Raw genomic sequence first — 27,689 nt, 5'->3', positions numbered from 1 at the left:
AAAATTAATATATATATTAATATAACACTTTATTTATTAAAATGTACATTGTTTCCGTGCGACGTACGGGTTACACACTAGTTATGATTAATTATAAAGTTTTTCTAATTTTCTTAATAAATGACGAATTCTTTGATCAAATATTGTATCAAAACTAAAAATAACTAATTATATGTTGTCTGGTCTGATGTATTTTTTAAAATCAAATCCACTCAATAAAAATACATATAAATTAAATTCTTTTACAAATCAAATAGATATAGATCCTTCCTGAAGAGAGAGAAAAATTATAAATTTTTTCTAACTAGAGATAACAATGAATATTCGTACACTATTAATTTGTTATTATATCATGACCTATTTATATTCATGTAGATATTTTTTAGCGAGCATTTAACGGATTTTAAAATATTTGTAGGTTTTTGTAAAAACCCACAAGTATAATTTATTTTAAAAAATCATTATTATTATTTTAGTAATTATATAAAAAATTCCTCCTTTTTAGACCATGCAAAAAGGTTTTGCACGTAAAATATTAATACATCAATATTTAAATAAATACATTAACATAATTTTCATTCCTCCATTTACAATATAGCAATGGTTCCAACCACAATCAAAATTAATAGAATTCTAATAATAATAAATTGTTGTAGTAATTTTATTAATTTATTCATTTATTAACAGATATCACATTTATAAATGTATTTATCAATTAATGGTAGTTGTAGTATCCGTTTACTTTACCCGCATGAAGGGGATGATTCATTGTACGGTGAGGGTGTGCGCTTGAAAATTGAAAATTTGCACAAATCTTTTGTTTTTTTTTTTTTGCATATAACACTAATTTTTTTTCACCTTCAACCCAATATATTCAAAATATAAAATTAATCTCATATATTGCACTTTTGAATGCTGTCCATATGAATTTGTTTAACTATTTTAGTAGTTGTCTCATATTTGTTGTATATTTTAAATAAAAGTACAATTTATTTTTCATCTCGACATATTTTTCAAATTTTTAAAATATAACGAAAAGTGAAACTCCATCCTCCATCTATGATTATCTTTTTTTTAAGAAGTCTATCTCTTAAAATAAAAGCATTTTATTTTAGAATCTAAATATAAAATTTGAAAATTTGTATATTTAATATTTTGGAATTGTAAAGTTTAAAAAATTTCATTCCATTTGTTTTAATTTTTTTTTTACGAATTTTATTGGACACGCACCTACATACTTATTAGCATGAACTTAAAAAATATAAGTTAAATAATTTTTGTTTCTTTATTTTTTTCTTTAGGTTTTGTTTTAGCCTTTTAAGTATAATTATGTTAATCACTTTGGTTTTTTTCATCAATTTTAATAAAAAAAATTGCTAAGTTGAATATACATGTTAGCTTAAACTTGTAATTAGATTGTTTGAGTCACCATCATCCTCCTCCCTCTCCTTCTTTGAATCCAAAAAATAATCAAACTTTAATGAAAGAAAGAAAACAACAACACAACAAATGAGATCAATGAGAGAACAACAAACTCAAAAAAAAAAAATAATAATAATAAACCCATAAACTCATAAAAAAATTTCAATAAACACCAACTAAAAAAAAACTAAAATTCGCAACAATAAAAAACACTTTAATAAGATTTGAAAAAAATCTCCAACACAAATTTAAGAAAAATAAAATATGAAAAAAAATGAGTTTATACTTCTTAATTGAAACTTATGTTTCTATCATTTTAAATCAAATAAAAAAGAAAAAAGATTAAGAATGCTAGAAACAACAAGAAAGACATATTAATGATTCTAAATTAGTGATTCCGTATGATTTTATAAAAACATGGTGATGATTCTAAATCAATAATTTCGTTTGATTTTACAATTTTGTGAAGAAGAGGAGAAAGAGAGGGATGAGTGTGTGAAAACCCTAATTTTGACTATGAGTGTCTCTGATAGCTTAGTCACAAATCCAATGTGACATGTAGGTTTAAATTAATGTTTTTCATTAAAACTAACGAAAATGATCAAAGTAGCTAATAAAATCATAATTAAGGAATTAAATTAAAATGAAAATTAATTAAAAGATTAAAACAAACCCTACAAAAAAATAGAAAATTAATTAAAAGATTAAAACAAACCCTAAAAAAAATAGAAAATTAAAAGAGTAATTTAGCCCAAAAAAAAATATATACAGGAGTAGTTAATTTGGTTAAATGATTGTTAATTGTTATACATATTGGGAGAGACAGCACTGCTATTACTTTGTCCTAGTAGTCCATAAAATGATAAAACAATATCTGACAAAGTTGTAAATGCAGGATTTGCAATAAGATTCTCAGACAAGGGAACCAAATAGGACCATTGCATTCAATGAAGCCCATTAGTCAAACAAGTAGAAACAAAATGTTGAGAAATTTTTAGGATACCAACTAAACTGGACTGCTCAAATGTGGAATGAGATAGATTCTCTTACTCTCTCTAATTGTAGGTCCACAATTGATGGAGTGTCAATTGACTACACCCATTTTTAACAAAGCCTTTCCAACCCATACTTATTACGCATTGCAAAAGCACATACTATATACTCGCATGTCTTTCTCATTATTCATTATGTCTACACCAATTTATTTATTTATTTTTTATTAATTAAATTTAGAATGATAGAATAACATCAGAGTTTGTCACAAAGAAGATTTTAAAATTCATTAAACATTTAAAAAAATATATTTTGTCTGTATCTAGTGAACTAACGAGGATCAAACCTTCTTAATGGCTGATTCAATTACCAATTTATATTTCATGCTCTATAGTTTTACCAGAAATTGCCCAAAGGCGACACGTCAACATGACTCATACCTGCTTTCTTAAATGTCAAGTTTTCAACTCCCACACTTCACTAAGCCAGACATAATCATAACTAATTAACCGCTTTTATAAGAAATTAATTTTCCTGTGACGATAAAACACGCCTATGTTTGCATCCTAATCAAGGCCAATAATTACAGTCAAAAATATAAAGTCAATAATTTATATGTAAATAAGTAGCTTTTTTATTTATTTTATCAACTATATGTATTTTTATCTGTAAAAATAATAATTACTCTCTACGTTTCAAAAACGAGTGATTGAAGTAAACACAATATAAATTAAGAAAAATGTATAAATATAAGTGATAATAATATTGTTATTAAAATATTTTTATTAAATATTAATGTCTTTATTATCATTATTAATATAAAGTAAAATATTAAATAAAAATTATGTATATAGTGCTGATTAGATGATATAATTAAAAAATTAATATTATTATAAATTAAAAATAATCATTTATTTTTATAAATAAATCATCTGTATTGTGCGTGGGTGATTGAAAATTTAGTACAACAAAAAAGTGTATGGGTAGGTGAGATTTTAGGTTGAGAGAGTGTTTAATAGCATGAAAAAGTAGATAAGATGTAATGACCCATTACCATTTAAATTAGCAGGAAAAAATGGTGGCGAGTCATTTCCTTTTGCCCTACTTAAATAACTCTCGTACCTTCTTTATATGAGTCACTTTTGCATACTTCAATTGATTTTTTGTTTTTTTCCATTAAATTCCTCGTACAGGGAAAACTATTCTAATTGAATAATTTTTCCTTAAGAAATTAAAGTGACGATGACAATTATATCTAAATTTATTGGATAACATGTACTAACTCGCAAAACTAAGCAGTTTTAATGTTTGCATGAGTACTAGTATTCACCGCGGTATTTGTGTCATGTAATTGTTAATCTCAAAATTAATAATAATAAATTATTTAGAAATAATTTAATGAAATATATTACATGAACAGATTTAAATTAATGATTGAGATTGTTTTTTATGAACCATAATTAAATTTATTTCAGTTTTAATGTTTTAATATATGTATAATTATATACTTTATATTTATATATTGTATTAAACATTAAAATAATATATTTAACAAATAGCAAAACATTTTCATAAATTAAAAATAAATTATAAAAACATGAAATTATGAACCATAATTCCTCTGTCTCTCCGAATGAACTTTAATTGCCCCGTCACTATTTTTGAGTAAAAAATCTTGAGTTGAGATTAAAATTGCCACAAGCATGATACTTGAGGACCAAAAATTTAATTTTTACGCTAGCATGATTAAATAAAGATATAAAAAATGCAATTAGATCTCAATAAAAAGAAAATACATGAAGACGTTATCATTCGAATGGTACATATGTATACACATAAAAGAATTTTGATGGTCTCATTATAAATTTCATTTTTAATTAATATCTTTTAATTACTAACCAAGTAACATTTGCTTATATGACAAAAATATATTGATTAAATTAAAATCTACAAAAAGAACTTTTATTTAAAAAATACAAATCAAACACTTGTTAAATACTCTGAGAATATTTGTTAGCATTCTTCTAAAAATTATACACACTTTTTAAACATTGTACTTGACAACTTTTAATAGAGCATTTATTCACAACTATGTTTTTCCATCCAACCAGACTCAAATGCGAGATTATGCTTAAGAGGATGTGTCCAATTCTACAAATAACTAAAATAATATTGATATTACAGTTGATGTTTTAAAGTGACAAATATAATCAACTTGAGATAAAAGAAAGAGTAACTTATAAGAGAAAAAATCATTAGAGTAAAAAAACTTTAAGAGAAAAAAATATATACACCGAACGTAAATTAGTTTTACATTATCAATCTAATTAAAATTAAGATCTTGCTAATAAATGTCTTTGTTTAACAATTAAAAATATAAATTTTATATAATTTTTTTAAACTTTAGAAAAATTGAAACACAAGTTTCAATACATTTTTAATTAACTTTTTTTTTGTCAGTTTTTTAATAAAAATTTTACATAATTCTTTTTTAAAATTTTCAAAAAATTAAAATACAAGTTTCAATACATTTCTAATTAACTTTTTATTTTTTTCATTTTTAGTTTTTTAACGAGTATTATTGGTATACTTGTTAGTATTTGTTTTAAAATTAAATAAGAGATAGTTTTTTTTATAAAAAAAAACAAAAAATAACGTTACCATATATACATATATAACAAGATAGATAATTGATTTATATTAGACAAACAATATAAAACTACTTTAGAAATGTTGCACTCAATTTATAATGTAACTAAAAGTTGAAAGCTTATGTTTGTGAAAGAGATGGAATGGTCATCAACAAATTCAAAACCTACGGGTAGAAAGATCTTCTTGGGCATAAATTAAGTAATCTAACCAACAATAAAGTAGGGGGGATTTGAGGCATCTATTCGATTGAGTATTACAATCAAAAGTTGGACAGTTTCTTTCTTTCATCTCCTTTGAAAGACTATTAACTAATAATCCACACTATATAGCATAGTATGACTTAATAATTCTGCGTAAAGTTTTCCTGCTAAAAGCATATTAATTAACGTGCTGCATACACAATAAACAAATGCATTGGTATTCAACTGTCATAAAATAAATAAATTTGACTCTCTTCATATAAATTATAAAGGCATATGCTTTTTTTTTTTTTTTTCCTATTTAGACATTTTTTTTTAAATAGACAAAATTAATAATTGTTATAGTAGTATTTTTTCTTTTACGAATTTGAATTTGAGTCATCTAATTTTTTAAGTCTTAATTCAAATGAGTTGAATTATACACTTATCCACGTTTAAAAAGATTAATTAATTTGGATAGATAATAAAATCTAATTAATTAAAAAAACTCCATTGAAATTGAGGACAACAATCACTATGATCATCATCATCATGCTGTTGAAATCATGAATCATGGCTATAAATGTAGGACCAATATATACGTGTTATGTAAATTTGGTTGTAGTAGAGTAGGGTGTTTAAGATTGATTGATACCAAAACCAAACCCAATATTGTTTTTGATGGAGTAGTTACCACATCTTGTAATGTTTGAGGCAATTAAAGAATTGGTGGGGTTTTTTTGACTGTGACACAGAATCATCTTATATAATATGGGTCCCACAACAAGAAAGAAAGTTTAGCAAAACGATTGATGCACGAGTGTGGACGAACAAGAACATATAGAATAGAAGAAACCCACACGCATGAAATTAATTAATTACCTATAGATCAAATCAAATCAAGCAAAACAGAGAAGTCAGAGTGATCTCATCCATCAGGTAGAGATGTAATCAACGGCACATAACAAGACACGTGGCCGACATGCACATACCATTCGACTAATTAATAGAAGAAGAAGAAGAATATCCTAAGGTTGAGGTATAGTGGTAAGTGGAGGTATCATCACGAGGGATTCATACAGGATCTTGTATTTATGCATACACTTGGTCCCATGCAACCTTCTTTTCAATTACTACTATTATAATGTTATCTCACTGATAATATCATCAGATACAAAATTGATATTGATAAGTTTTTTAAAAAATAAATATTAATTTAATGTAATTATTATATATATATATATATATGAAATACTAAACACACTTTTAATCTACCATGTCTTCTTCTATTTTTTTATTTTTCCCTTATTTTTAGTAATGTTATATATATGTTTTTTCCTCTTGTTCTATTACATTCTATATTTACAAACATTTGAATGAGTTTAATTATGATGGCATGCTTGCTTTTGATACATTACTATGTTGACTAATCCCAACGAACCACTCACTCTCTCTCTTCTCCCTAACACTTGATTACCAAACATTGTGATATGATACTACTCACTTCTCTTTCCTTGTTCTCTCTTTGTCTATTTCTAACACAAGTTACAGATACACCCTATTCTCCTCTCTGAGGACTACTTGCATACAATAAAACTAAAAAACCACTCAACTTTTAGCTTCACATGTTCATGTATGTTGGTGCTATATGCAAACTCACTATATATATATATATACAGTTTCAATTCAAATACTGATGTTGTTGTTTCATTCAATTTGTACAGATAGTTCAAAATTATACAGCTTTTTCAATTGTAAAGATTTGTCTGCTTCGTAAGATTAGATCAGTAGCACCAATATTGTATTTACAGGTATGTTCTCTTCCCTTCTTGCTAATTTCAGACATTTCAAGATTGTTTCGTTAGTGTTTGATGAAATGCTTTTACTTTTTTAGTACAAATAGGAAGATAAATATGGGTGGTAATTTAATTATAGCATTTGTTTTTGACTTCTCACTTCTCAACTTATTAATTAAATAAATAAAAGCTTAAAGTTGTTTTTTTTTTTTTTGTGTGTCATAAAGATAAATAGCACTTTTGCCAGAGGATAAGAAAATTGAAGAAAAAAAAAGGTGGGTTCTGCTTAAAAAATTCCAAAAGTAAAGCGACAACAAGAAAATGATTAACACCTTATTGTGGAGGGTGAGAGAACTAGTAGCAGGGTAAAAGGCATCGAGCTTGAGAATTCTATAAGAGAATGTCCACATAATAGAGATGCCTATATGATTCAGTACGGAGCAAAGCTAGCTGATATTAACCTTACACTTTTTATGAATTTTCATGGAGTTGGATCTGTGTGAGTTACCTCTTGGCTGTAAGATAAAGGTGCCATGGAAAGAGGCCTCAAATGCAACCTTACTTGGTAGAGAAATATGCAGGCTTTTGGTTACACCACCAACCCCATTTAAAAGAATAAAGATACAAAAATGCAAAAGGAAGAAAATATAATATTTAATCACAGTGTTTGGAAAATTGTGCCTACGTAGAAGAGCGATCACAGTTCGGTTCTATTAATTAATTTCAAGTTTAGGATTTATGATATACAATTTATATTTAAATATTGCAGCCTATATTATAACATTACCCTGAGCCGCGCCACTGGTCAGATATCACTAACTAACTATGAGTCATACCAACACTTTTCTTCTTTTTCTAGTTGAGAGTGATGAGTGTCTTACCATGCCACAAACACCTGTTTTTTCTTTACCATTATGTGTCTGTGAAAACACAGACCATACTCCATGTCAGATTTCAACAAATGAACAGTGAGGATGGATGGCCTTGCACTGCACTAACATCATACCCTCAATAAAATACATAACCAATAAATACATATTCTTCTTCAGCTATTTGTTTCTCCAATATTATTATTTTTATTTATATGAAGATTTGAAGTAAATCTCAAACAAACCATGTAGACATGGTTTTATGAACTGATTAATGATTTAATCTTAAACTAATTATTGATGAATAAAATTTAGAAGAAAAGAGAAACGAATGAGTAAAAGTTGGGTTCCAATTCTTTCTTGATTACTTAATGGGGAGGGAGGGTGATAATTGAGAGCAGAGGACCATAGCAGTCAGTGGACCACTCAACTGAACAATAAATAATAAAAAAGTGTACACTAGTTTATGTATCAAATTCACAACACAATGAAAGTGACTTAACAAAGTAGCCTCACAAAAACATTATCAATAATATTTGCTTTCTCTTAGGAAACTTTGCCTTTACTACTTTAGGCTGCTCACTACTAGTAGTTTTTTTGCCTGGTGTATCGCTTTCTCTCGGATTTTCAGTATCATTGTCTGAAAAATATTCATGTACAATATCCTTATACATATATGGAATGGAATCAAAAGTGTATATAGTTTTTTCTAAAGTGATATTGTTGTGTGTATTATTAGAGTTCAGGTTTTGGATGTGTACATTTATACAGTTGGATATTCCTGAGCCACTGTCAAAACGATTGGCTTACCTATTAATTAATTCCCAACTCCCAACATGCTTTACCACCCATGAGTGAAGGTAATCATGTATGTTTATGCATGCACAATACATTTTTTTTGTCATGGTCCTGCTTCTTTCCTCATTTGTTATTATTATTAAATTAGGTGGGGTTGGATCTGTATTATTATTATCATGGATGAAAAATACACATCTATTCTCTTCTAGAAGGCAAAACTTCAAATTGAAGATGTGTTTGGTGTCTAACACGAGTCAATGTCTGACATCGATATTCAGTCGTTTTATTTTCTCAAATTATATTACCAATGTCAATGTGTTAGTATTGTGTTTGGGGTCTGTGTGTGTCAATGATCATGCTTTCACTGGTCAATCCAATTGGGTTGATTGGATGACTAAAATATTCAATTAGAAAAATTTATAGGCTAAGGATCAAGTTTATGGAAGGATTTCTGAGTAGGGTCAACGTTTTAACTCAATTATTGCCACTTTCCTATTAACCTCAGCTCCCTTTTTTCCTTGTTTGTACTTTTTTGAAAAAAAGGACACAACATTCAATATGTTTATTATTAGTAACATAAGTTTGTCTGTCAACAGTTATTTCAATTTTCATTGGTGTTGGTTCAGTTTTTTGTTACATATGTCAACAGGAACTGGCACATGAGGCAGAAAAATCCGAAGCTTAATGTTGGTCAGTGAGAGTGTTCTGCATCCACTGAATGAACGTTTGATTCATTTCTTTACCTATTCAACTCAGCTTTAATGCTTGAAGTAACTTCCAAATATACTACTACTAGAAGTGACAACATCATCATCAATGAATTGAAGAGCTTTCAGATTTATTTATACAAATCAATGAGGTTGACAATTGCAAAATAAATAAAAATTTGAGGTGTGAAGTCACTCTTCTTGCAGATTTCTCTTTCTCCTTTAATTATTGTTTCTTTTGTTTCACTCATAACCAATAGTGACGATGACATGATATCATGTTTTGTACTTCTACTTCTACCTTCATTAACTTTGAATTTATGGAATCTGTGGTTGTTTAATTGAAGGAACAGTCTTCTGTATAATTGGTCGAGTGAACGTTTTTTCTCATCGATTTTGGTATAGAAAAAACAAACAAAAATGAAGTTCATGAAACTTGGGACAAGGCAAGATACTTTCTACACTGAACAAGCTACCAGGTATTCATTCACATCACAGCAGCATTCCTTTCATTAAGAATCTATGTACAACTTTGACAAATTAATAATATTCTCATAAATGCAGGACATTGACATCAGATATACCCTCAGACCTTGTAATACAAATCAATGATGTTACTTATCTGCTACACAAGGTATTAAGGACTTAGAACTGGAGTGGTTATAAACCAAAATAAATATTTTAAACTTAGTTCATCGATATAATTCTGCTCTTTTTAGCTGCAGTTCGCGCTTCTTCCGAAATGTGGCCTCCTACAAAGGCTTTGCTGTGATTCTAGTGATTCGGAGAGTGTTACGCTTGAGCTTCATGATATACCTGGAGGGGAGGATGCTTTTGAACTCTGTGCAAAGTTTTGTTATGGAATTTCAATCAACATTAGTGCTCATAACTTTGTATCTGCATTCTGTGCTGCAAAGTTCCTTAGAATGAATGACTCCATTGAAAAAGGGAACTTTGTAGGAAAACTTGAAGCTTTCTTCAGTTCATGCATTCTTGAAAGTTGGAAGGATCCTATTGCGACGCTTCAGACTACTTCTACATTACCAGAGTGGTCTGAGAATCTTGGTATTGTCAGAAAGTGCATTGATTCAATCATTGAGAAAGTTCTCACACCACCACATCAGGTAAAAAAAAAACTTAACATTCCTCACATTTCTGTGTATGAATGTTTCTCTTATTTTTTGCTTATAAATCTGATGCTTTTGTACAGGTCAAATGGTCCTTCACCTACACTAGGCCCGGTTACACGAAAAAACAGCACCATTCTGTTCCTAAGGATTGGTGGACTGAGGATGTTTCTGATCTTGACATAGATCTTTTCAGGTGCATAATCATGGCTGTTAGATCAACATATGTGCTTCCCCCGCAGCTTATCGGTGAAGCTTTGCACGTCTACTCATGCCGGTGGCTACCAGGCATCACAAAGCTTAAAAGTTCAGGCACTTCAGCATCTCAAACAGATGAGTCTAAGCTGAAAAACAGAAAAATTCTTGAAACAATTGTAAGCATGATTCCTGCAGATAGAGGGTCTGTTTCAGTTGGATTCTTGTTTAGACTTCTCAGCATTTCGATTCATTTAGGTGCTTCTTCGGTTATAAAGACAGAACTAATAAGGAGAGCTAGCTTACAGTTTGAGGAAGCAACAGTGAGTGATCTTCTTTATCCTTCAACAAAATCCTCTTCTGAAAAGAATTATTATGATATAGAGTTAGTTCTAGCAGTGTTGGAAACTTTCTTGAAGCTTTGGAAAAGAATGTCCCCTAATGCTGTGGATAACAGCTACTTTTTGAGATCAATCAGAAACGTCGGAAAACTCGTAGATTCCTATCTTCAAGTGGTTGCTAGAGATGATAATATGCAAGTTTCAAAGTTTGTTTCCCTTGCTGAAACTGTGCCGAGCATTGCTCGAGTAGACCACAATGATCTTTACCAGGCAATTGACATCTATCTTAAGGTGAAGTACTGATACCACACCTTCTATGACTTTTTTCTTTGATTATAAAGTCTGTTTGTCAAATATTTGCATAGGAAACAGTGAAAACTTCTTTTTAATTATCATTGAGTCACTGACTCTTGTTTGAATGCTGGACAATTCGACAGATTCTGAGGACCTTCAGACTCTAATAATATAGACGTGCTCAAACAACCTTTCAAACCAGAATACTATAATTTATGATTACCTTGAACACTAGGGGGAGGGGGCTTGTTTGGATTGACTAATTTGAGATTTTGAGCTTATCTACTCACATAGGCACTTGTGAAGCTGTTTGAAAGAGCTTGTCGAAACAACTTATGACATGTTCTTAAGCGATTTTCAGCTATTTCCATAAATTCTCTAGGATAGTTTATTAAAATTGCTTTTAGTTTATATGAAAATTGTTTGATTTTATTTAATCTTTTGTTATAAAAATAAGTTATACATACGCACTTATACGATAAGTATTTATGCTATAAATAAACACTTAATTAAGTTGATTATCCAAACAAATGAAACTAAAACAATATAGTTAACTAAGTGGCGAACTTTGATTATTTTAATTTTTAAATGATATGATTAAAGTTGAATACATGAACAGGTGCATCCTGACCTTAGTAAGGCAGAGAAGAAGCGCTTATGTGGAATTCTAGACTGCCAAAAACTGACTCCAGAAGTGCGTGGCCATGCAGTTAAAAACGAGCTTCTGCCATTAAGAACTGTAGTGCAGCTTCTCTACTTTGAACAAGAGAAAGATTCTAAAGCAACCACAAGCCAGAAACTGCTAAAACAACATGAGATACTTCTAGGAGCAAAACAAAGACCAACTACAAGAGACAGCCACAACAAGCAATCTTTAGGCCCAGAGTTCAATGGAGATGTCGCAAGAACAACACAGATTCTTGAAAATAGAGAAAAGGAACATAACAGAAATAATAAAAGAATGGATGCTAATTTGCCATTAGACTTGGAAAAAAAGATGGTAATAAGAGGAAGAGACAATGAAGAGACAGAGTCAGAAAAGGTGAGAGGAGTCAAAGATGAAAGTAGTTCAAGCTTCAAGATGGAATTTGATCCTAAGAAAATCATAAGAAGGGCAAGAAGTAAATCAGAACGTAGCATGAAAAGGGCTGATAGAGAAAAATAATTAATAATCTTTGAAGAATTCAGAGAAAATCACAGTTCAAACCTCACCATCTTCTATTTGTAGCTTCAATTCTTATTATTTCTTTTTTAACTATCATAAATGGAACCAATGTATAAATAATCCTTGTACTGTCTTTCTCTTTGAGTTGTATCTAGGAAATTTTTAAAATATATTTTTTACGTTATTTATGTTTGAGAGGAAAAAAAAGACAGAACAACTTGTAGTGTATTGTGAGGATATATCATTTACTATGAAGTTATTTGTGTAGTCGTGACTAGCGGTGAGAATAGGCTGAGCCGAATTAGGATTTGTTAGGCCTAAACTTGGTCTGTACAAAAATTTAAGGCTTAAATCTACCATAGGACCTGTCATAGACTTATTTTTTAGGCCTAATTCTGATTTTGATAGAAGTTTGGTATAGTCTGTTAGCCTATTTAAAAGTCTATTTCATTTTAATATTTTTGAATTAGTAATCAAACATATCTTTAAATAGATTAACGACTTAATATGTCAATAAAATTAAGTTTAATTTTGATATTTAACATCACATTTTGAAGGATATGATTTTATATACATTATACTTAGATTATATTTTATAGTAATACTTTTAAATATGTTAAAAACTAAATGAGGTTAATATGCATAAATTACTAAAAGTTGAATATATAATAAAAAGATTAAAATTTAATATAATAATTATAATAATAGAAAAATATAATTTATATTTATTTAAATAAACTTAAAAGTTTTATTACTAAATAGGTTTTTTTAAAAGTCTTGCTCTTATCTATTTAAAAAAAATCTGATATGACTTGGTATTGACGTAGAGTAGGCTGTAGGCTTCTATTGATGGACCTAACTTATTCCAATCTCTAGTCGTGACTCGTGAATTTTGTTTTCGGAATGAAAGAGGTTGCAAGATTACTAAAAAGGTAAAAAAAGTTACCCTTCGAATGCAAAGGGTCCATAGTTTGGAGGTTGTATTCTTTGTTTGGTTCTCTTTTCAGGAAATTGAAGACTGCATTTTTATAAAGTATTTTTCTGAAAAAAATTGATGCCAAAAGGGTAAAAGTGAAAAAATGAAAAGCCACGCCAATTATTTATATCCCATTTAATTATGGATATGTCATTTGTAAAAATGTAACCTACGCACAAAATTAACTAAAATTTTTAATATGTGTAATTTGTTAAATGAATATATATTTTGAAAAAGAGAGTTTGGTAGCTGGAGCTATTGACATGATTGATATATTTATTGGATTTTACAACTATGTAGATCAATGATTTTTAAAAGATCAGGTGAGAATTACATTTTCTTCTAAATTTATGTTTGATTTTACGTTAAAAATAGTAAAATTAGGGTGAAATATTTTGATTCCGTAAAAAGTATATTCAGTAGCTTTTATAAAATTATCGCGATTATGAAAATCTAACATGTAATAAATTTGTTTTTGCCTCTTTTATTATATTTATTCATTTTGCCTGGTACATTACCGAACTCTATCCTACGTAAAAACAATGGAATAGTTTCACTACTTAGTAATATAGCTTTTACTTGGCAATTGGTCTTGAAGAAGTTTTCAAAAGCTAAATTTGCTTAGAAGAAAGGTCACTATTGACACAATGCTACTCCTTGTGTACTGTGTTATGAGATTCAAGAATCAGAATTACATTTGTTCTCTAGGTGTGAATTATCTTGTTTGTTTGGTATGAGGTCTGCAAATGGCTTTGGAGTGATGGTTATGTCAAGTGATTTACAAAAATAATTTATGGAATTTATTTCTCATGGGGTGAAAGAAAAAATGGAAATGGTCTGACCTTAATTTGACATTCAAAAGTACAAAATGTATTTACATTATTTTCAAAAATATATTATGTATAACGATTTCTTTTTAATCACAAAAAATATTTTAAAAATGTTTCTAAAATAAAATGAATTTTTTTTAAAAAAAAAAATTCACAAAAGGGTGAACCAGCAGTGAAGAGGCACGTGTGATGGTTGGTGAGCAATGAGGTGGTGGTGCTGAAGGGGGGGTGGGGTTGGGTTAAGGTTACCCTCCATTCCATTTCCAATTCCAATCAGAGAGAGAGAGAGAGAGAGAGAGTGGGCATTCTTAATCTTATTATCATTTCTCAAACTCGCTCGCAAGGTTACCTTTCGATTTATTATTATTACTAAATTGCAATTGCAATTTTCAAACATGTCCCAGAACTCCGACTCCCCTTCGCTTTCTTCTCTCTAAGGTTAATAAAATAAATCTTCTTTCCTCTCCGACACCCCTTTTTCATTTGTTGTATTATTATTGATTCAATCAATAATAATTATTCTCTCTCGATCTAATTTTGAAACCCTAATAACATTTTCAATGGATATCGTTGTAAGGTCTGTGTTCTGGATTTCGATTCTGCAAGCAGACTCTTGTCTCAATTTATGTGCCTTGATGTTCTGCTGAAACTGTTCTTTTCGATTGCAACTAAATTTGCCTATTTAATTAATTGTTTCTGCTATCCATCCTCTGGATTTTTAATATTTGAAATTAGGTGATTTGGTTTTGTTTGGATCTCATATAGAATTTTGCTTCAATTGTTTAATTCTCAAGTAATGGTACCTAGTACTTTTATGCTCTTTTTCTCTAGAACGTTGAAATGCTTTCCTTCCACGCCTTAGTGCATCGAACTATTTGGTAGACATATATAGGTCTCATATAATTTTTTTATTATTGAATTGTTAAATTACATAGTAAAGTAGTAATGTTAGTTGTAGCTTTCTAGAGGGTGAAAACTTCTCTGGACACATATTACTTTGAATATTATGTATAAGCTATGTGTTCATATATACATTTAGTGTTATCTTTTTTGTTCCTGGATTTTAGGTATGGAGTGTTTTGACACCTGGAAGAGATCATGGTGCAGTGCCTAGACGGATTAAAGCATTTGTGTGCTGCTGTGGTAAATTGTTGTGAATCTGATTCAATAAAGCAACCTAGAGGTTTAGAGAATCCAGAACTTCTTGCCAGAGAGACAGTGTGTATGTTGTTATTTTCCCTATTTTTTCATTCCATATTATGTATGCTGTAAGGAACTTTCCAATGAAGCAATAGATCAGTCATTCATTGTTGTCTCAAATATGTCAATAGTAATTTGATTTAATATTTTCTTGCATCTAATTGTATCCATATCTCCCTATTTGCTTTTTTTCACAATATTTTGGAAGATGGCAGTTGAAAAATATCAAATACTTGAAATGAGCATCATTATACTGTAGCATTAAACTCTATAAATAGTGTTGTGACTTACTTGAATAACCCTATTGTTCAGTTATTGAAGCATTTGTTGAGACTTGATTCACTTGAATAAATATTGATATCTCTCTCAAGTTTCTTCTTTTTATGAAAAGCTTAAGGAAATGGAAAGAATAAAATAAAGCACAAAGAGAGGATATTTATCCGTTTTATTGCCAATGCAGTTAGTGTAAGTGAGATTGAAGCACTTTATGAACTGTTCAAGAAGATCAGCAGTGCAGTGATTGATGATGGACTAATTAATAAGGTGAGCTATGATATATCATGCTCTATTATTCTATCAATTCGTGTTATGATATGTGTATTTTCCACCCTTATAGATGATGGTTTTCATCCTTGCCTACCCTATAATCGTACAAATCTACATGCTTTATGTCTAACACATAACTCACAGTAACTTATATGATCTATTGTATTTTTGTTGTTCATAGTTCTAAACTTTTCTTTTTGTTTTTACGACGGTTTCTTTATTTTACAGGAAGAATTTCAGTTGGCGTTGTTCAAGACAAACAAGAAGGAGAGCTTGTTTGCAGATAGGGTATGCTGAGCATTATCTACTTCTCTTTACAACTCCTTTTTTTTAATTTCAATCTTATGGAAAAGAAACAATAATATGATCTTTTTTGGGCCTTCATTGTTTTTCCCCACTGATTTATTAACTAGATGGTCCTTTTTGGGGCAATATTTATGATCTGATATGACTATGAAATCAGCTGCACACTGCATAGATAGTGTACTATATGATGTGAACCTTATAAATTTATTTATCCTGTTCGTGATTTTATACTGTTTGAATTATATAGGTGTTCGATTTATTTGACACAAAGCACAATGGGATACTTGATTTCGAAGAGTTTGCACGCGCTCTCTCTGTCTTTCATCCAAACGCACCAATTGATGATAAGATTGAGTGTAAGAATGACAACTATTTAATCAACAATTTTATTTGGATATTGAATGGAAAGCATATTCATTGGAGAGAGAGAGGGGAGGGGGGTTACTAGGTAGAACATATATGTTGTTTCTACACTTGTCTATTTATTTCCCTTACCGTGTTATTATTGGTAGTAATGCATAAACTTGTTGGGAGATTCCCAACTTTTCCTTCTTGCAGTTTCTTTCCAATTGTATGATCTCAAACAGCAAGGTTTTATTGAAAGGCAGGAGGTAAATTTTTAATGTTCGTATCAACTTGAATACATGTAGAAGTTTTGTTCACTCGCCACGTTGAACCAGCCTTGACTTGCATAATTTATTTTTCTGAAGCCCACGGAAGGATTTACCCTAGGTCAATAGGAGTAAGCAAGTTTTGAATCATAGATGATAACCTGTTCAGGAATTAAACAATAGTGTTATTTTATATAAGGTTGCTAGTTTATGCACACTCATTTTCTAGTGGGTGTAAATTAGCATCCTACACCTTAACTTTTTATTATAAATTGCTAATTTACACCACCTAGAAAATGAGTGGTGCAAGTTATCAAATTGCTAACTTGCACCACTCATTTTCTAGTTTATGTAAATTAGCAAGCTACACTTTAAGGTGTATTTCACAAATTTGTGGCTATAACTTGCTAATTTACACCCAATAAAAATTAAGTGGGTGTAAATTAGCGAACCCCTTTCGTTTATAATAATATTTAGGTACCTTATTTCAAGACAGAATTTGACAACCTAGATTTGATATGGAGTGATGATCAATGTTTTTAAGTGTAGGTAAAACAAATGGTGGTGGCCACTCTAGCTGAATCTGGTATGAACCTTTCAGATGATGTGATCGAAAGTATTATTGACAAGGTGCTTCATCTACTTGACAACTTAAAGTGCATGCCAAATCTTTATGATCATTATTAGACTAGGGTACATTTGAAGCTTTTTTTTTTCTGCTTTTTTATTTTTTTATGTTATTTTAGTTTTTTTGTTGGTTTAAGTAAGAAATTCATGAATTATTTTTTCACTCTTATTAAAAGTCTCCAAAAGCAATCTTATGCAAGCATGTTAACAAATTGTATGCAACACATGCTGCGTGCATAGTTTGGAATTCAGCAGTTTTATGTTTCCTTGTTATAATTGATTTTCCATTGTTTCCAAATTGTGCGCTTTTGAAGGTGCATCTTTTTCTGTCATCGTTTCTGACAGTTAATTAGTGAATTATTAGCGGGATACTTATGTGTACAATATGTTTTGTTTCCCTCGCATTCAGACCTAAGCTTCCACTAAATCTGTCTGTTAATTAAATTAAACCTTCTTTGAGCGTTGTTCTTGTGAACTTCATTTGTTGACTAAGATTTATGTGTGTCGAGTTGATAATGAGGACATTGGCATATGATTTCATTTTTGTGCTATTATAATCTTTTCTGGAGATTTGTCACTAACATTTTCTAAGCTATTTAGACATTTGAGGAAGCTGATACAAAACATGATGGGAAGATTGACAAGGAAGAATGGCGAAACCTTGTCTTGCGGCATCCATCCCTTCTGAAAAATATGACTCTTCAGTATCTGAAGTGAGTTTCTTCCTGTTACTAACCACTAATTTGATTTTGAAATTCTCTCGGCAGGAAATGAAGTTTTGATTAACTTGTTTGGATATGTTTTTGTTAAAATGCACCAGAATCTTCAAACTTTAATCTCTACTATTAATAATTAGAACAAGGTGGTTTTTTCATACTTTTTATTGCAGAAGTTTCAAATCATTGCCATTCAAATTTTGTTAAATAAAATGATGTTATGCAGACCTAAAAAAAAATTATACTGTTACGACAGCAAATAAAATAGTTATAAAACTGAAACTGTAATAAATGATTACAACTCAATGCAATTACCTTCTGATTGATTTTGTCCTGTATGGTATCTCCAATATATCTTTATATTCTATTTGTCAAGTACAACTTTGTTATCAATCTCTATCATCTAATATGTGGCTTAAATTGTTTCCATGGCAGAGATATAACCACCACATTTCCCAGTTTTGTTTTTCACTCGCAAGTTGATGATACTTGAGGCAACTACATCATCCATGTCACTTTTATTGGTCTTGAATATGAATGTTTATGTTTGGCTTGTGAATACCGAGGTATTGTTTGAAGGATTAGTTCAGGGTGGATTGTTTTTCGTTTTGGATAGTTGAGGCTTGAATATCTGGAAAATGGGCTTTTTCTCATTGATTTGCTTCATTTAAGAATAAAAGAACCAAATAGAATATTTAGGTGTTTCAGCATTAGCATCCTGGATATGTTGGTGAAAAAAATACTTGTCACAAGTCAAGTGTGCAATGGCTTCGGCAAGCCGTGAATGTGTCTTAGAAGAGTTGATAATTGCTGCACAAAAAAACTTGGGTGCAAGTCAGCTCGTGCCTAGAACCAACATTGTCCTTACTTCCATTTTCTTTCGCCCTTCATCCCGTTCTAGAACCAACGTCGTCCTTACTTCCATTTTCTTTTGTATTACTATTTTTGTCAAGGTTATTGGGAGATTAAAAAATCAGATATGGTGTATATTTTCTTGTAATTATTATTTTTGTTGCAAGGGTGTGTATTTGACAAATTAATTGGAAGCAATCTTTTATGAATGCCTAAAATCATGGTGGAAAAGTCATTAGAATGTTTATATCCTATGCAGAATTATTCTCATATTTGCACAAATATAGGGGTAAATCTAATGTTTTCTTCCAACCAAGTAAACAAGAAAGTTAAATTATTAGAAATCATCAGAATACATATAAGACGTGTAGTATGAATATTGAATACATTAGTCTACACGCTGACCATCTTTTGTATTATGTAAACCTTATGTTGGGTTAATATTTGCTTTTGAACGTTTTGATGAGTAGTTCCTTCAAATAATGTTTAGTCTTGTGGGAAATCGTTTTTAACGGGGAAACTGTTTGAGTCGAGGAATTGAATTAGTTGTGTCATGATTTGGGTCAGTTCAGGACTGAATTTTATTTTCATTACATTGGGCATGACATTGAATACTTTTACACCTTTTCGAATATTATGGATCTCTAGAGAGAAAAATTTGTGTATACAAAAAGAAATAAAGTGTATCTTTAATAGAAGAAACCCTCAAATAATTTATGATTCCATTTCTAATTATTTTTAGTGGTTTTATTTGGTTATAAACTTCTTTACTTTGAGACAAAATTCAAATAAACAAAACAAGGAAAGAACATATAGTGATTTATAACTGCTAAAATAATTTGCAGCACTTTCTTAGCGGAGAGAACCTTGTGCACAAAGAAATGACTAGGATTAACATTTCTAGTTAAAAACAAGATGTTTCCTTCTCCACGTTTCTCTAAATCGAAATCCAAATCATAGATGGAAGGGAGATTCCTTTGTTTGACTCATATCACAACACTAACAGAAGTTAAAATAATACATAGTCGAAGTTGGAAGGCGAGTTAGTCTTCTCAGCCTTCTTTTTGGAGTCAGACTCAGTCTTCTCAACATTCTTTTTGAAGTCAGGCTCGACTTTCTCAGTATTAGCCTTCTTTTTGGAGTCAAACTCGGTCTTCTCAGTTTTATCATTCTTTTTAGAATCAGACTCAATTTTCTTCTTTTTGGAGTCGGACTCGATCACTTTTTTTTTTTACCTTTCTAGGGTAGTTCCTAAACAAAATACAAAGCAAAATCACTTTTTTTTTTTTTACCTTTCAAGGACACTATTAATTTATCACTCATTAATTACAACATTTAATTAAAAAAAAACATATACGTAAACACTTTTCTTCATGTGTGAGTACTTCCTAAACAAAATACAAAGCAAAATCTCATACTTTTTTTTACCTTTCAAGAGCACTATTAATTTATCACTCATTAACATTAAGTAGGCTTTCACTTTAGTTATTTTTACTTTCCTTATTTTCTCATCTTCACTGTTCTAATAATATTTTCCCTGCACAGACAAAGCAATTTCTTATGAACTCAACTAACTAACCTTCAAAGAGTCATTTATTTTACGTCATCTTTAATTTACTTATAGTAATAATTCCATATTTTGTGAATTTTTCACTAACAAAAAGAAAACAGTGAACAGGTAAAGTATCTCTCCATTTATGATCTTTTGTATTAACTGGATTATTTGCACATGCAACATCTTCCAGAATGTATGCATAGTCTCCATTAATAGGACCCACAACAAATTCAGTATACCCTGCCATAACACCATGAATTGCATGGACGACACGAATCATGTATGTAGGATCTACATACTTGACTGTAAATAGCTCACTAGGGTGGTCCCTGTCCCACCACTTCTTCAGCTCTCACTTTAACCACACTCCAACATCTCGCTCTTTCTTCTGTGAATCAGTTCTAGGTGGCCAGCACCCTCAGCAACTACAAGCACTGCATGCCCATTTTCTTTCAGTCGTTGGTCAAGAAATTCAAAGAGTCCTCCTTTTCCTTCCAAGTAAACTTTAAATACGTAAAACATTTTTCTTCATTTGCATGCGTGCGTGCGTGATGAATGAAAGTGTTTTACTTATCTTTTTTTATTTTTTTTTTGTAATTAAACGTTGTAATAAAACATTTGAACTATGTATGACACGAAGTGTAGTTCCCTAAAATAATGTTTAGTCTTGTGGAAAATCGCTTTTAATGGAGAAACTGTTTGAGTCGAGGAATTGAACTAGTTATGTCATGATTTGGGTCAGTTCAGGACTGAATTTTATTTTCATTATATTGGGCATGACATTGAATACCTTGACACCTTTTCGAACATTATGCATCTTTAAAGAGAAAAACTTTTGGATACAAAAGAAAGTAAAGTATATCTTCAATAGAAGGTACATTTTTATATCTTAAAATCATAAAAATAGAAACAAAATATCACTACTTCTAGTGAACAACTCCAACAAACATACCTTCACTATCCTTGTTTTCATACATAGGTGCAAATGAGACCACTTTTTTTATTTTTCTAGTGCACAATTAATTTATCACTCGTTAATTACAAAAAAAAAAAAATATATGTATAACATTTTCCTTCATGTGCGTGCGTGCGTCTTATGAAGGAAAATTTATTTATTTATTTTTTTGTAATTAAATGTTATAATAAAATAGGAAAATTGTTTTTAAAAATAAGAAATTTGTTTTTAAAAATAGAAATTGTATTTTTCAAATTTGGAATAATATTAAAATGCAATTAATCCACATAGATTTTGACACATTGTTGAAAAAAATGACATTTCGTTAAGTTTTGGATTAAAACTATGTTTGGGATCAAAACTGATGACAAATAAAATGGATGGACTATTTTTGTGATTTAAACTAAAATAGGTGGACAAAAAATGTAATTAAGCCTAAAAATAATTGAAGGTTTTATGGAAGGCGAGTCAATCTTCTTTTTGGAGTCAGACTCAGCCTTCTCAACCTTCATTTTGGACTCGACCTCAGTCTTAACCTTCTTTTTGGAGTCAGACTCAACCTTCTCAGCCTTCTTCTTTTTGGAGTCAACTTAAACTTCTCATCCTTCTTTTTTGAGTCATTTGAAGACACTATGATTTGTAAGTTTTTTGAACATTCAAAATTTAAGTTAGTGTCTCTCTAACAATTGCATGACATGTTAATAATGATTGCATGACTGTGACCAAAGATATCGGCACACATTGATAATGACTGTCTTGACTATTTGAATGACAATGAATTTTAAAATTTTATCAACGTTTTTATTTTCTCAAATGCTTTTTCTCTATCAATTAACTTATTCTCTATAAAATATTCTCTACTTTTTACCAAACGGATTGTGAGCATAATGTTTACTTATTCAACTAAAAATCTAATTGAAAATATGATAAATAAAAAACTCAAAGTTTTGCATGACTTTTGTACATTACTAATAATTCCTTCAAAAACAAAATGGCTACATTACTAATAGATCAATGCTTACAAATAAAACCTATATACAGAGCCCTATCAACTCTTACAAATATTGGTAACGTTGTTTGAAAATTAAAGACCTATACGAGAGTGACATTACAATTGTATGTCAGATTCCACATAAGTTTAACATTGTTCTATCCTTTTATATTCCCTTGTACCATTAGATTTTTCATTCTATAATACTTGGAACTTGGAAGGACTTGCATTAAACCGACCACCACTATAAGAATCTATGTTGTCATAAAATAAAACAAAAGAATCTATACAGCGAACTGAACAAAGATTCTGCTAATTAGTTTATGGGAGTTCATTTATTGATAATCATAAAACTTTATGTTACAAAGTATGTAAAAAATATGCAAATTCATACATCATTTGTTGTTAAGTACATCCATCTTTTACCAAGACTCTTCAGCGCCTACTAAGAACATTAGAGTATTAAATTAAACATAAACTGCTGACATCAGAACATGAAAACCACTTATGCATAAGATCTCCCTTCAGAGTTTGTGTTCCAAGAATGCTCTCTGAAAACGGCCGGAACGTCTAGCTCCTTAGAAAATCAGGCTGATTGGTGACAGATCTCACCCAAGACCATTTATGATCTTTTGTATTAACTGGGTTATTTGCACATGCAACATCTTCCAGTGGAATGTATGCATAGTCTCCATTAATAGGACCCACAACAAATCCAGTATACCCTGCCATAGCACCATGAATTGCAGAGTGCGCCAAGAGTGTACAATACAAATTATCAGTAGCATTTGCATGGACGGCACGAATCATGTATGTAGGATCTATGTACTTGACTGTAAATAGCTCACCAGGGTGGTCCCTGTCCCACCACTTCTTCAGCTCTGACTTTAACCACACTCCAACATCTAAGAAAACTGGATTACCAGATTCATCTCGCTCTTCCTTCTGTGAATCAGTTCTAGGTATTATATCCTGGCCAGCACCCTCAGCAACTACAAGCACTGCATGCCCATTTTCTTTCAGTCGTTGGTCAAGAAATTCAAAGAGTCCTCCTTTTCCTTCCAAGTAAAAATCTAGCTCCGGGATTAGGCAGCAATCAACATCACGGCTGCTGAGTGTTGCATGAAGAGCAATGTGACCTGTGCTTCGACCCATCAACTTCACAAGGCCTATACCGTTAACTGCACTTTCGGCCTCCACATGAGCAGCACTTATTGCTTGCTGAGCCATTTCAACTGCTGTTTGAAATCCAAAAGATCTGTCTATTATTCCCACGTCATTATCCACTGTTTTAGGAATTCCAACAACTGCAACACTTAGCTTGCGTTGTTGTATTTCATTAAATATCTTCACAGCCCCTCGCATAGTCCCATCTCCACCTATAATGTACACCTGTTGATGTGCACAAGATAAGTGTATTGTGAAACATAAATGCAGTAAATTCTTTTTCTGATTTTCATCATTTATCTATATAACTTTTTTAGCCACTTTGGAATACAATACATAAATAAATAATGCAATCTTAATTGTCTGATTCCGGCTAAACCTTATAGGACAACATTGAATTTTCAGCTTTACAACAGTTAAAAAAGACAGTATAACAGTTTAAAAACATAACAATAAGCTAAATCTTCCATATAAGTTGGTGAAAATTGGGGAAACTACAAAATAAGAAAATATTTGTTTGTATTAATAAATTTCCAGTTTTTAACAGCGTAATGGAAATATGAAAGTTGGATTATATTACCCTAATTTAACAGTGTGCCAATAACTCTTTTAACCATATTTCCCTTTATTGAAGTTAACTATTATAAGCTAATTATTATATAAAGCAAACTAACCTGCAGATACCTATGTAACCCTTTTGTCAAAACTTCATCACAGGAACAAAAAACAAGACACAAACACTGTCTCGGCCCTCATTGTTATAGAGGTGGCAATCAATCATAAAGATGAACAAACAACAATATGCATCAACAACAAGTACTTGACAATGTTGCTGACCAACATTAAGTTACTTTCCTTGTTTTCTCATCTTCACTGTTCGAATATTATTTTCCCTCCACAGACAAAGGAATTTCTTATGAACTCAACTAACTAACCTTCAAAGAGTCATTTATTTTACGTCATCTTTAATTTACTTATAGTAATAATTCTACATTTTGTGAGTTTTTCACTAACAAAAAGAAAACAGTGAACAGGTAAAGTATCTCTCCAATTATCTATTATATAAATTTAAAACAAATTCTTCTGTCACCTTATAGTAATTTCTCCACATGTGCAAACATATCATAACAAAAAAGCTGATGTGTACACCTTAGACAATTTTCGTGTGTTTTTATGTTTCACTACATTTTTTTTCTACTTAGTTTCTAAATAATATTCCCCCTTTTAATCCTTCTAATCCCTAACTTTTTTAATGACTTCCTTCATCAGTTTTTGCTTTGACATCCTCACAAAATCATCTTTTGCAAAATCATTTGTTCCTCTGCGATAATTCTTCAAAATTGTCGACTCTACTCCAAATACCCTGAAAGAGGTATAGATTTGTTCGTTGCAACAAAAACTTTCCTTCTCTTTGTCCATTTCAGATTTTGCTGTCATAAATTCAATACTGTCCTATGCAATATGTGAAATCAATTTGACTCATAGTGACTTAATGCTATATATAGTTTCTTACATTAAATTATATCACTGCCACCATCCAGGAAATCCAAGTTGGGATGGGACTAGCTGGAGAACTTCGCTACCCATCATACCCAGAGCAAAATGGCAAATAGATATTCCGAGAAATTGGTGTTTTCCAATGTTATGATAAGGTATATTTATACATCAATATTTTTTTTCCTCACCCTTCTAAACTATTTTCCTTCTTTAGTTGTTTTTAAGTGTCACGTTGCTTTGTGTGTCATATATATTCTTAATTTTAGATCAATGTAGTATATGTTGATTAACTTATAAATTGCAAAGTTTGACTCGAGTAAATTTTAATCATTTTTAAAAGATATGTGCCATTGAATTGGATCAAATAAATTCCATCATTTTAAATTTCAGAAGATAAATATGGATGTAATAAGGAAAATTTTCAAATTTGTCTCATATATTCTTAGTTTTACATGTAGTATATGTTGAGTAACTTACAAATTGCATTTCAAAAAGTTTGACTCAAGTAAATTTTAATTGTTTAAAAGATATGTGTCATTGAATTGAATCAAATAAATTCGATCATTTTAAATTTTGGAAGATAAATCTGCATGTATTGTGGAAAATTTTCAATTTTCAAATGTTAAAGTTAATGACTTCGATCATTTTAATCATCGATATTTGTGGTAATTGTGAATTTTTTTATTTTAAATCGAATATATTAAAATTTTAATTTACAAACAACTATTATTAATATTAACATAGTAATTATAATAATTAACATTTTGGTTACAAAATATTAATTACCAAACAATTATAAGTATACATCAAATATAAATAATTGCAAATGAATTACTTTGAATATTTAAATATTTTTATGAGACAAATATTAATTATCTATTATATATATTTAAATATTTGTATTTTATTTTCTACTTTGAATATTGATAAATATATATAGTATATAAATATTTAAAAAATCATATCTCTTTCAATTTTAATCAGTTTTATTTTACGGAAACTGATTAAATTAAATTAGTTGTGTTATAATATTAATTGACATAAAATTAAAGTAATTTATTTACAATTATTTGTATTTAATGCATATTTAATTGTTTGACAATTAATATTTTGTAACCGAATTATTTATTGTATTATTAAACTATATTAGAGAAATCAAATTGAGTTTAAAAGTAGTTCATCGTCCAATCATAATCGTTCAATATCTAAACATCATATTATAAAGTTTTAAAATCATCTTAAATCCAATGAAATTAGGCGAACCTGATTGAAGCCTCGAGTTTGGATGGCATCAACAATCTTGGAGAGATCAAAACCGCCTCTAGAAGTCTGAAGCAAAGTGCCACCATTGTTATGCCAATTTCGAACTATATTAGGGTTGAGTGAGATCGGTTCAGTGGAATAAAACCCTCTGTAACCAGCAGTGATACCGAAAATGTGACGAACATCATAGAGATCCCATAGACCAACGACAAGCTCCCTGATAACGGTGTTGAGTCCAGGGCAGAGACCACCGCATGTGACGATGGCAACTCTTACATCGGAAGGTTTAAAGTAAACGTTATTACGTGGACCAGCGGAGCGGTAAGCGAAGCGTGTGGAGTGAGATAGAACGACGTCGTTTAGTGTGATGTAGAAGCCTTGGTGTTGGATGGTGTGGAAGTAAGGGTTGTGATCAAGTGGATTTGGGAGGGGTTGGAGGTTGTTGAGATGTGGAATTTCCTTCAACTTTATGGGTGAGAATAAGTTTGTTACGTCTTGAAGTTTTGATGAAACGTCCATGGCGTGAAGCTAGTAGATCTTCTACTTTCTTCTTCTTCCTATTTTTTTCAATTTCAACGATAGAGTGCTGTCAATTAAACAATCAAGTGCAGAATACGTGGCGCTCACTCTCTTTGACATGTCTTTCATTACTTTTATTTTATTTTCTTTACATACTTAAGGTCAGAAAATCTTCCACAACAGGGCAGGGCATATAAGTACCTTTACTTTCCTTTTTTTTTTTTTTGCATGACAGACCTTTGTTTTTAATAAGGTTAACTGGCTAAGTAATTGGAAGGCTAAAAACGAATTTTTTGCTGGAAGGGTTGCTCTATTCAAACTTATGTTATGCAAACAATAATGCCACCAAAGAGTACATCCTTCATCAATGTCTTGAAGAAGTTATTTTGTTCTGGTTTTGGATAACCAATCTCAAGCGCGAATTTTTCATATATTTTGACATTGTATAGCACCATCATCTTTGAGATTCAAATAGCATAAGAAACTTTTCTTAAATCTTATTAAGTTATGCAAATTTCATACTCCTTTCAAATTTTGTTT

The 27,689-nt window shown here is 30.3% G+C and overlaps 3 protein-coding genes across 7 annotated transcripts; 2 read left to right on the top strand and 1 right to left on the bottom strand.

Moving 5' to 3' along the window:
• The first annotated feature begins 6,590 nt into the window (after nucleotides 1-6,590).
• LOC101515435 (BTB/POZ domain-containing protein At5g47800-like) lies at nucleotides 6,591-12,805 on the top strand. 4 transcript variants are annotated; one of them, XM_012715407.3, is made up of 9 exons: nucleotides 6,591-6,879; nucleotides 6,971-7,057; nucleotides 8,651-8,771; nucleotides 9,359-9,600; nucleotides 9,770-9,895; nucleotides 9,981-10,050; nucleotides 10,136-10,540; nucleotides 10,627-11,370; nucleotides 11,993-12,805. In XM_012715407.3, the coding sequence occupies exons 5-9, from the start codon at nucleotides 9,837-9,839 to the stop codon at nucleotides 12,536-12,538; spliced, it is 1,824 nt and encodes a 607-aa protein (XP_012570861.1). In that variant the 5' UTR covers nucleotides 6,591-6,879; nucleotides 6,971-7,057; nucleotides 8,651-8,771; nucleotides 9,359-9,600; nucleotides 9,770-9,836; the 3' UTR covers nucleotides 12,539-12,805. The 4 variants fall into 4 exon arrangements, with proteins under 4 accessions (XP_012570861.1, XP_012570859.1, XP_012570860.1 ...); XM_012715405.3 differs by lacking the exon at nucleotides 8,651-8,771; XM_012715406.3 differs by lacking the exon at nucleotides 8,651-8,771 and having other exon boundaries at nucleotides 9,764-9,895.
• Nucleotides 12,806-14,575: 1,770 nt separating this feature from the next.
• Nucleotides 14,576-19,449, top strand: LOC101488640 (calcineurin B-like protein 3). Of its 2 annotated transcripts, none has more exons than XM_004499283.4 (9): nucleotides 14,576-14,782; nucleotides 15,412-15,566; nucleotides 16,005-16,087; nucleotides 16,319-16,378; nucleotides 16,644-16,752; nucleotides 16,955-17,007; nucleotides 17,557-17,637; nucleotides 18,235-18,347; nucleotides 18,786-19,449. In XM_004499283.4, exons 2-9 carry the CDS (start codon nucleotides 15,443-15,445, stop codon nucleotides 18,841-18,843), a joined length of 681 nt encoding a protein of 226 aa, XP_004499340.1. In that variant the 5' UTR covers nucleotides 14,576-14,782; nucleotides 15,412-15,442; the 3' UTR covers nucleotides 18,844-19,449. The 2 variants fall into 2 exon arrangements, with proteins under 2 accessions (XP_004499340.1, XP_012570887.1); XM_012715433.3 differs by having other exon boundaries at nucleotides 14,782-14,921.
• Nucleotides 19,450-23,010: 3,561 nt separating this feature from the next.
• LOC101488978 (ATP-dependent 6-phosphofructokinase 2) lies at nucleotides 23,011-27,281 on the bottom strand. Its single transcript, XM_004499284.4, has 2 exons — nucleotides 26,631-27,281; nucleotides 23,011-24,095 (listed from the first exon to the last, which is right to left on the bottom strand). Exons 1-2 carry the CDS (start codon nucleotides 27,147-27,149, stop codon nucleotides 23,274-23,276), a joined length of 1,341 nt encoding a protein of 446 aa, XP_004499341.1. The 5' UTR covers nucleotides 27,150-27,281; the 3' UTR covers nucleotides 23,011-23,273.
• Nucleotides 27,282-27,689: the final 408 nt, after the last annotated feature.

This window comes from Cicer arietinum, chromosome 7 (genome assembly GCF_000331145.2).
Source record: "Cicer arietinum cultivar CDC Frontier isolate Library 1 chromosome 7, Cicar.CDCFrontier_v2.0, whole genome shotgun sequence".
In the NCBI taxonomy this organism is placed as follows: Eukaryota; Viridiplantae; Streptophyta; class Magnoliopsida; order Fabales; family Fabaceae; genus Cicer; species Cicer arietinum.
This window is presented reverse-complemented; position numbering and strand designations above follow the sequence as displayed.

Bases quoted from the DNA above. Each gene is read 5' to 3' on its own strand.
- LOC101515435 (XM_012715405.3), top strand. From the start codon at position 9,837: ATGAAGTTCATGAAACTTGGGACAAGGCAAGATACTTTCTACACTGAA. The intron at 9,896-9,980 runs GTATTCATTCAC...TCATAAATGCAG, and splicing joins TACACTGAACAAGCTACCAG to GACATTGACATCAGATATAC. The intron at 11,371-11,992 runs GTGAAGTACTGA...ATACATGAACAG, and splicing joins CAATTGACATCTATCTTAAG to GTGCATCCTGACCTTAGTAA.
- LOC101488640 (XM_004499283.4), top strand. From the start codon at position 15,443: ATGGTGCAGTGCCTAGACGGATTAAAGCATTTGTGTGCTGCTGTGGTA. The intron at 16,753-16,954 runs GTAAGAATGACA...TCCTTCTTGCAG, and splicing joins AATTGATGATAAGATTGAGT to TTTCTTTCCAATTGTATGAT. The intron at 18,348-18,785 runs GTGAGTTTCTTC...TTTCCATGGCAG, and splicing joins ATGACTCTTCAGTATCTGAA to AGATATAACCACCACATTTC.
- LOC101488978 (XM_004499284.4), bottom strand. From the start codon at position 27,149: ATGGACGTTTCATCAAAACTTCAAGACGTAACAAACTTATTCTCACCC. The intron at 24,096-26,630 runs GTTCGCCTAATT...GCACATCAACAG, and splicing joins AAACTCGAGGCTTCAATCAG to GTGTACATTATAGGTGGAGA.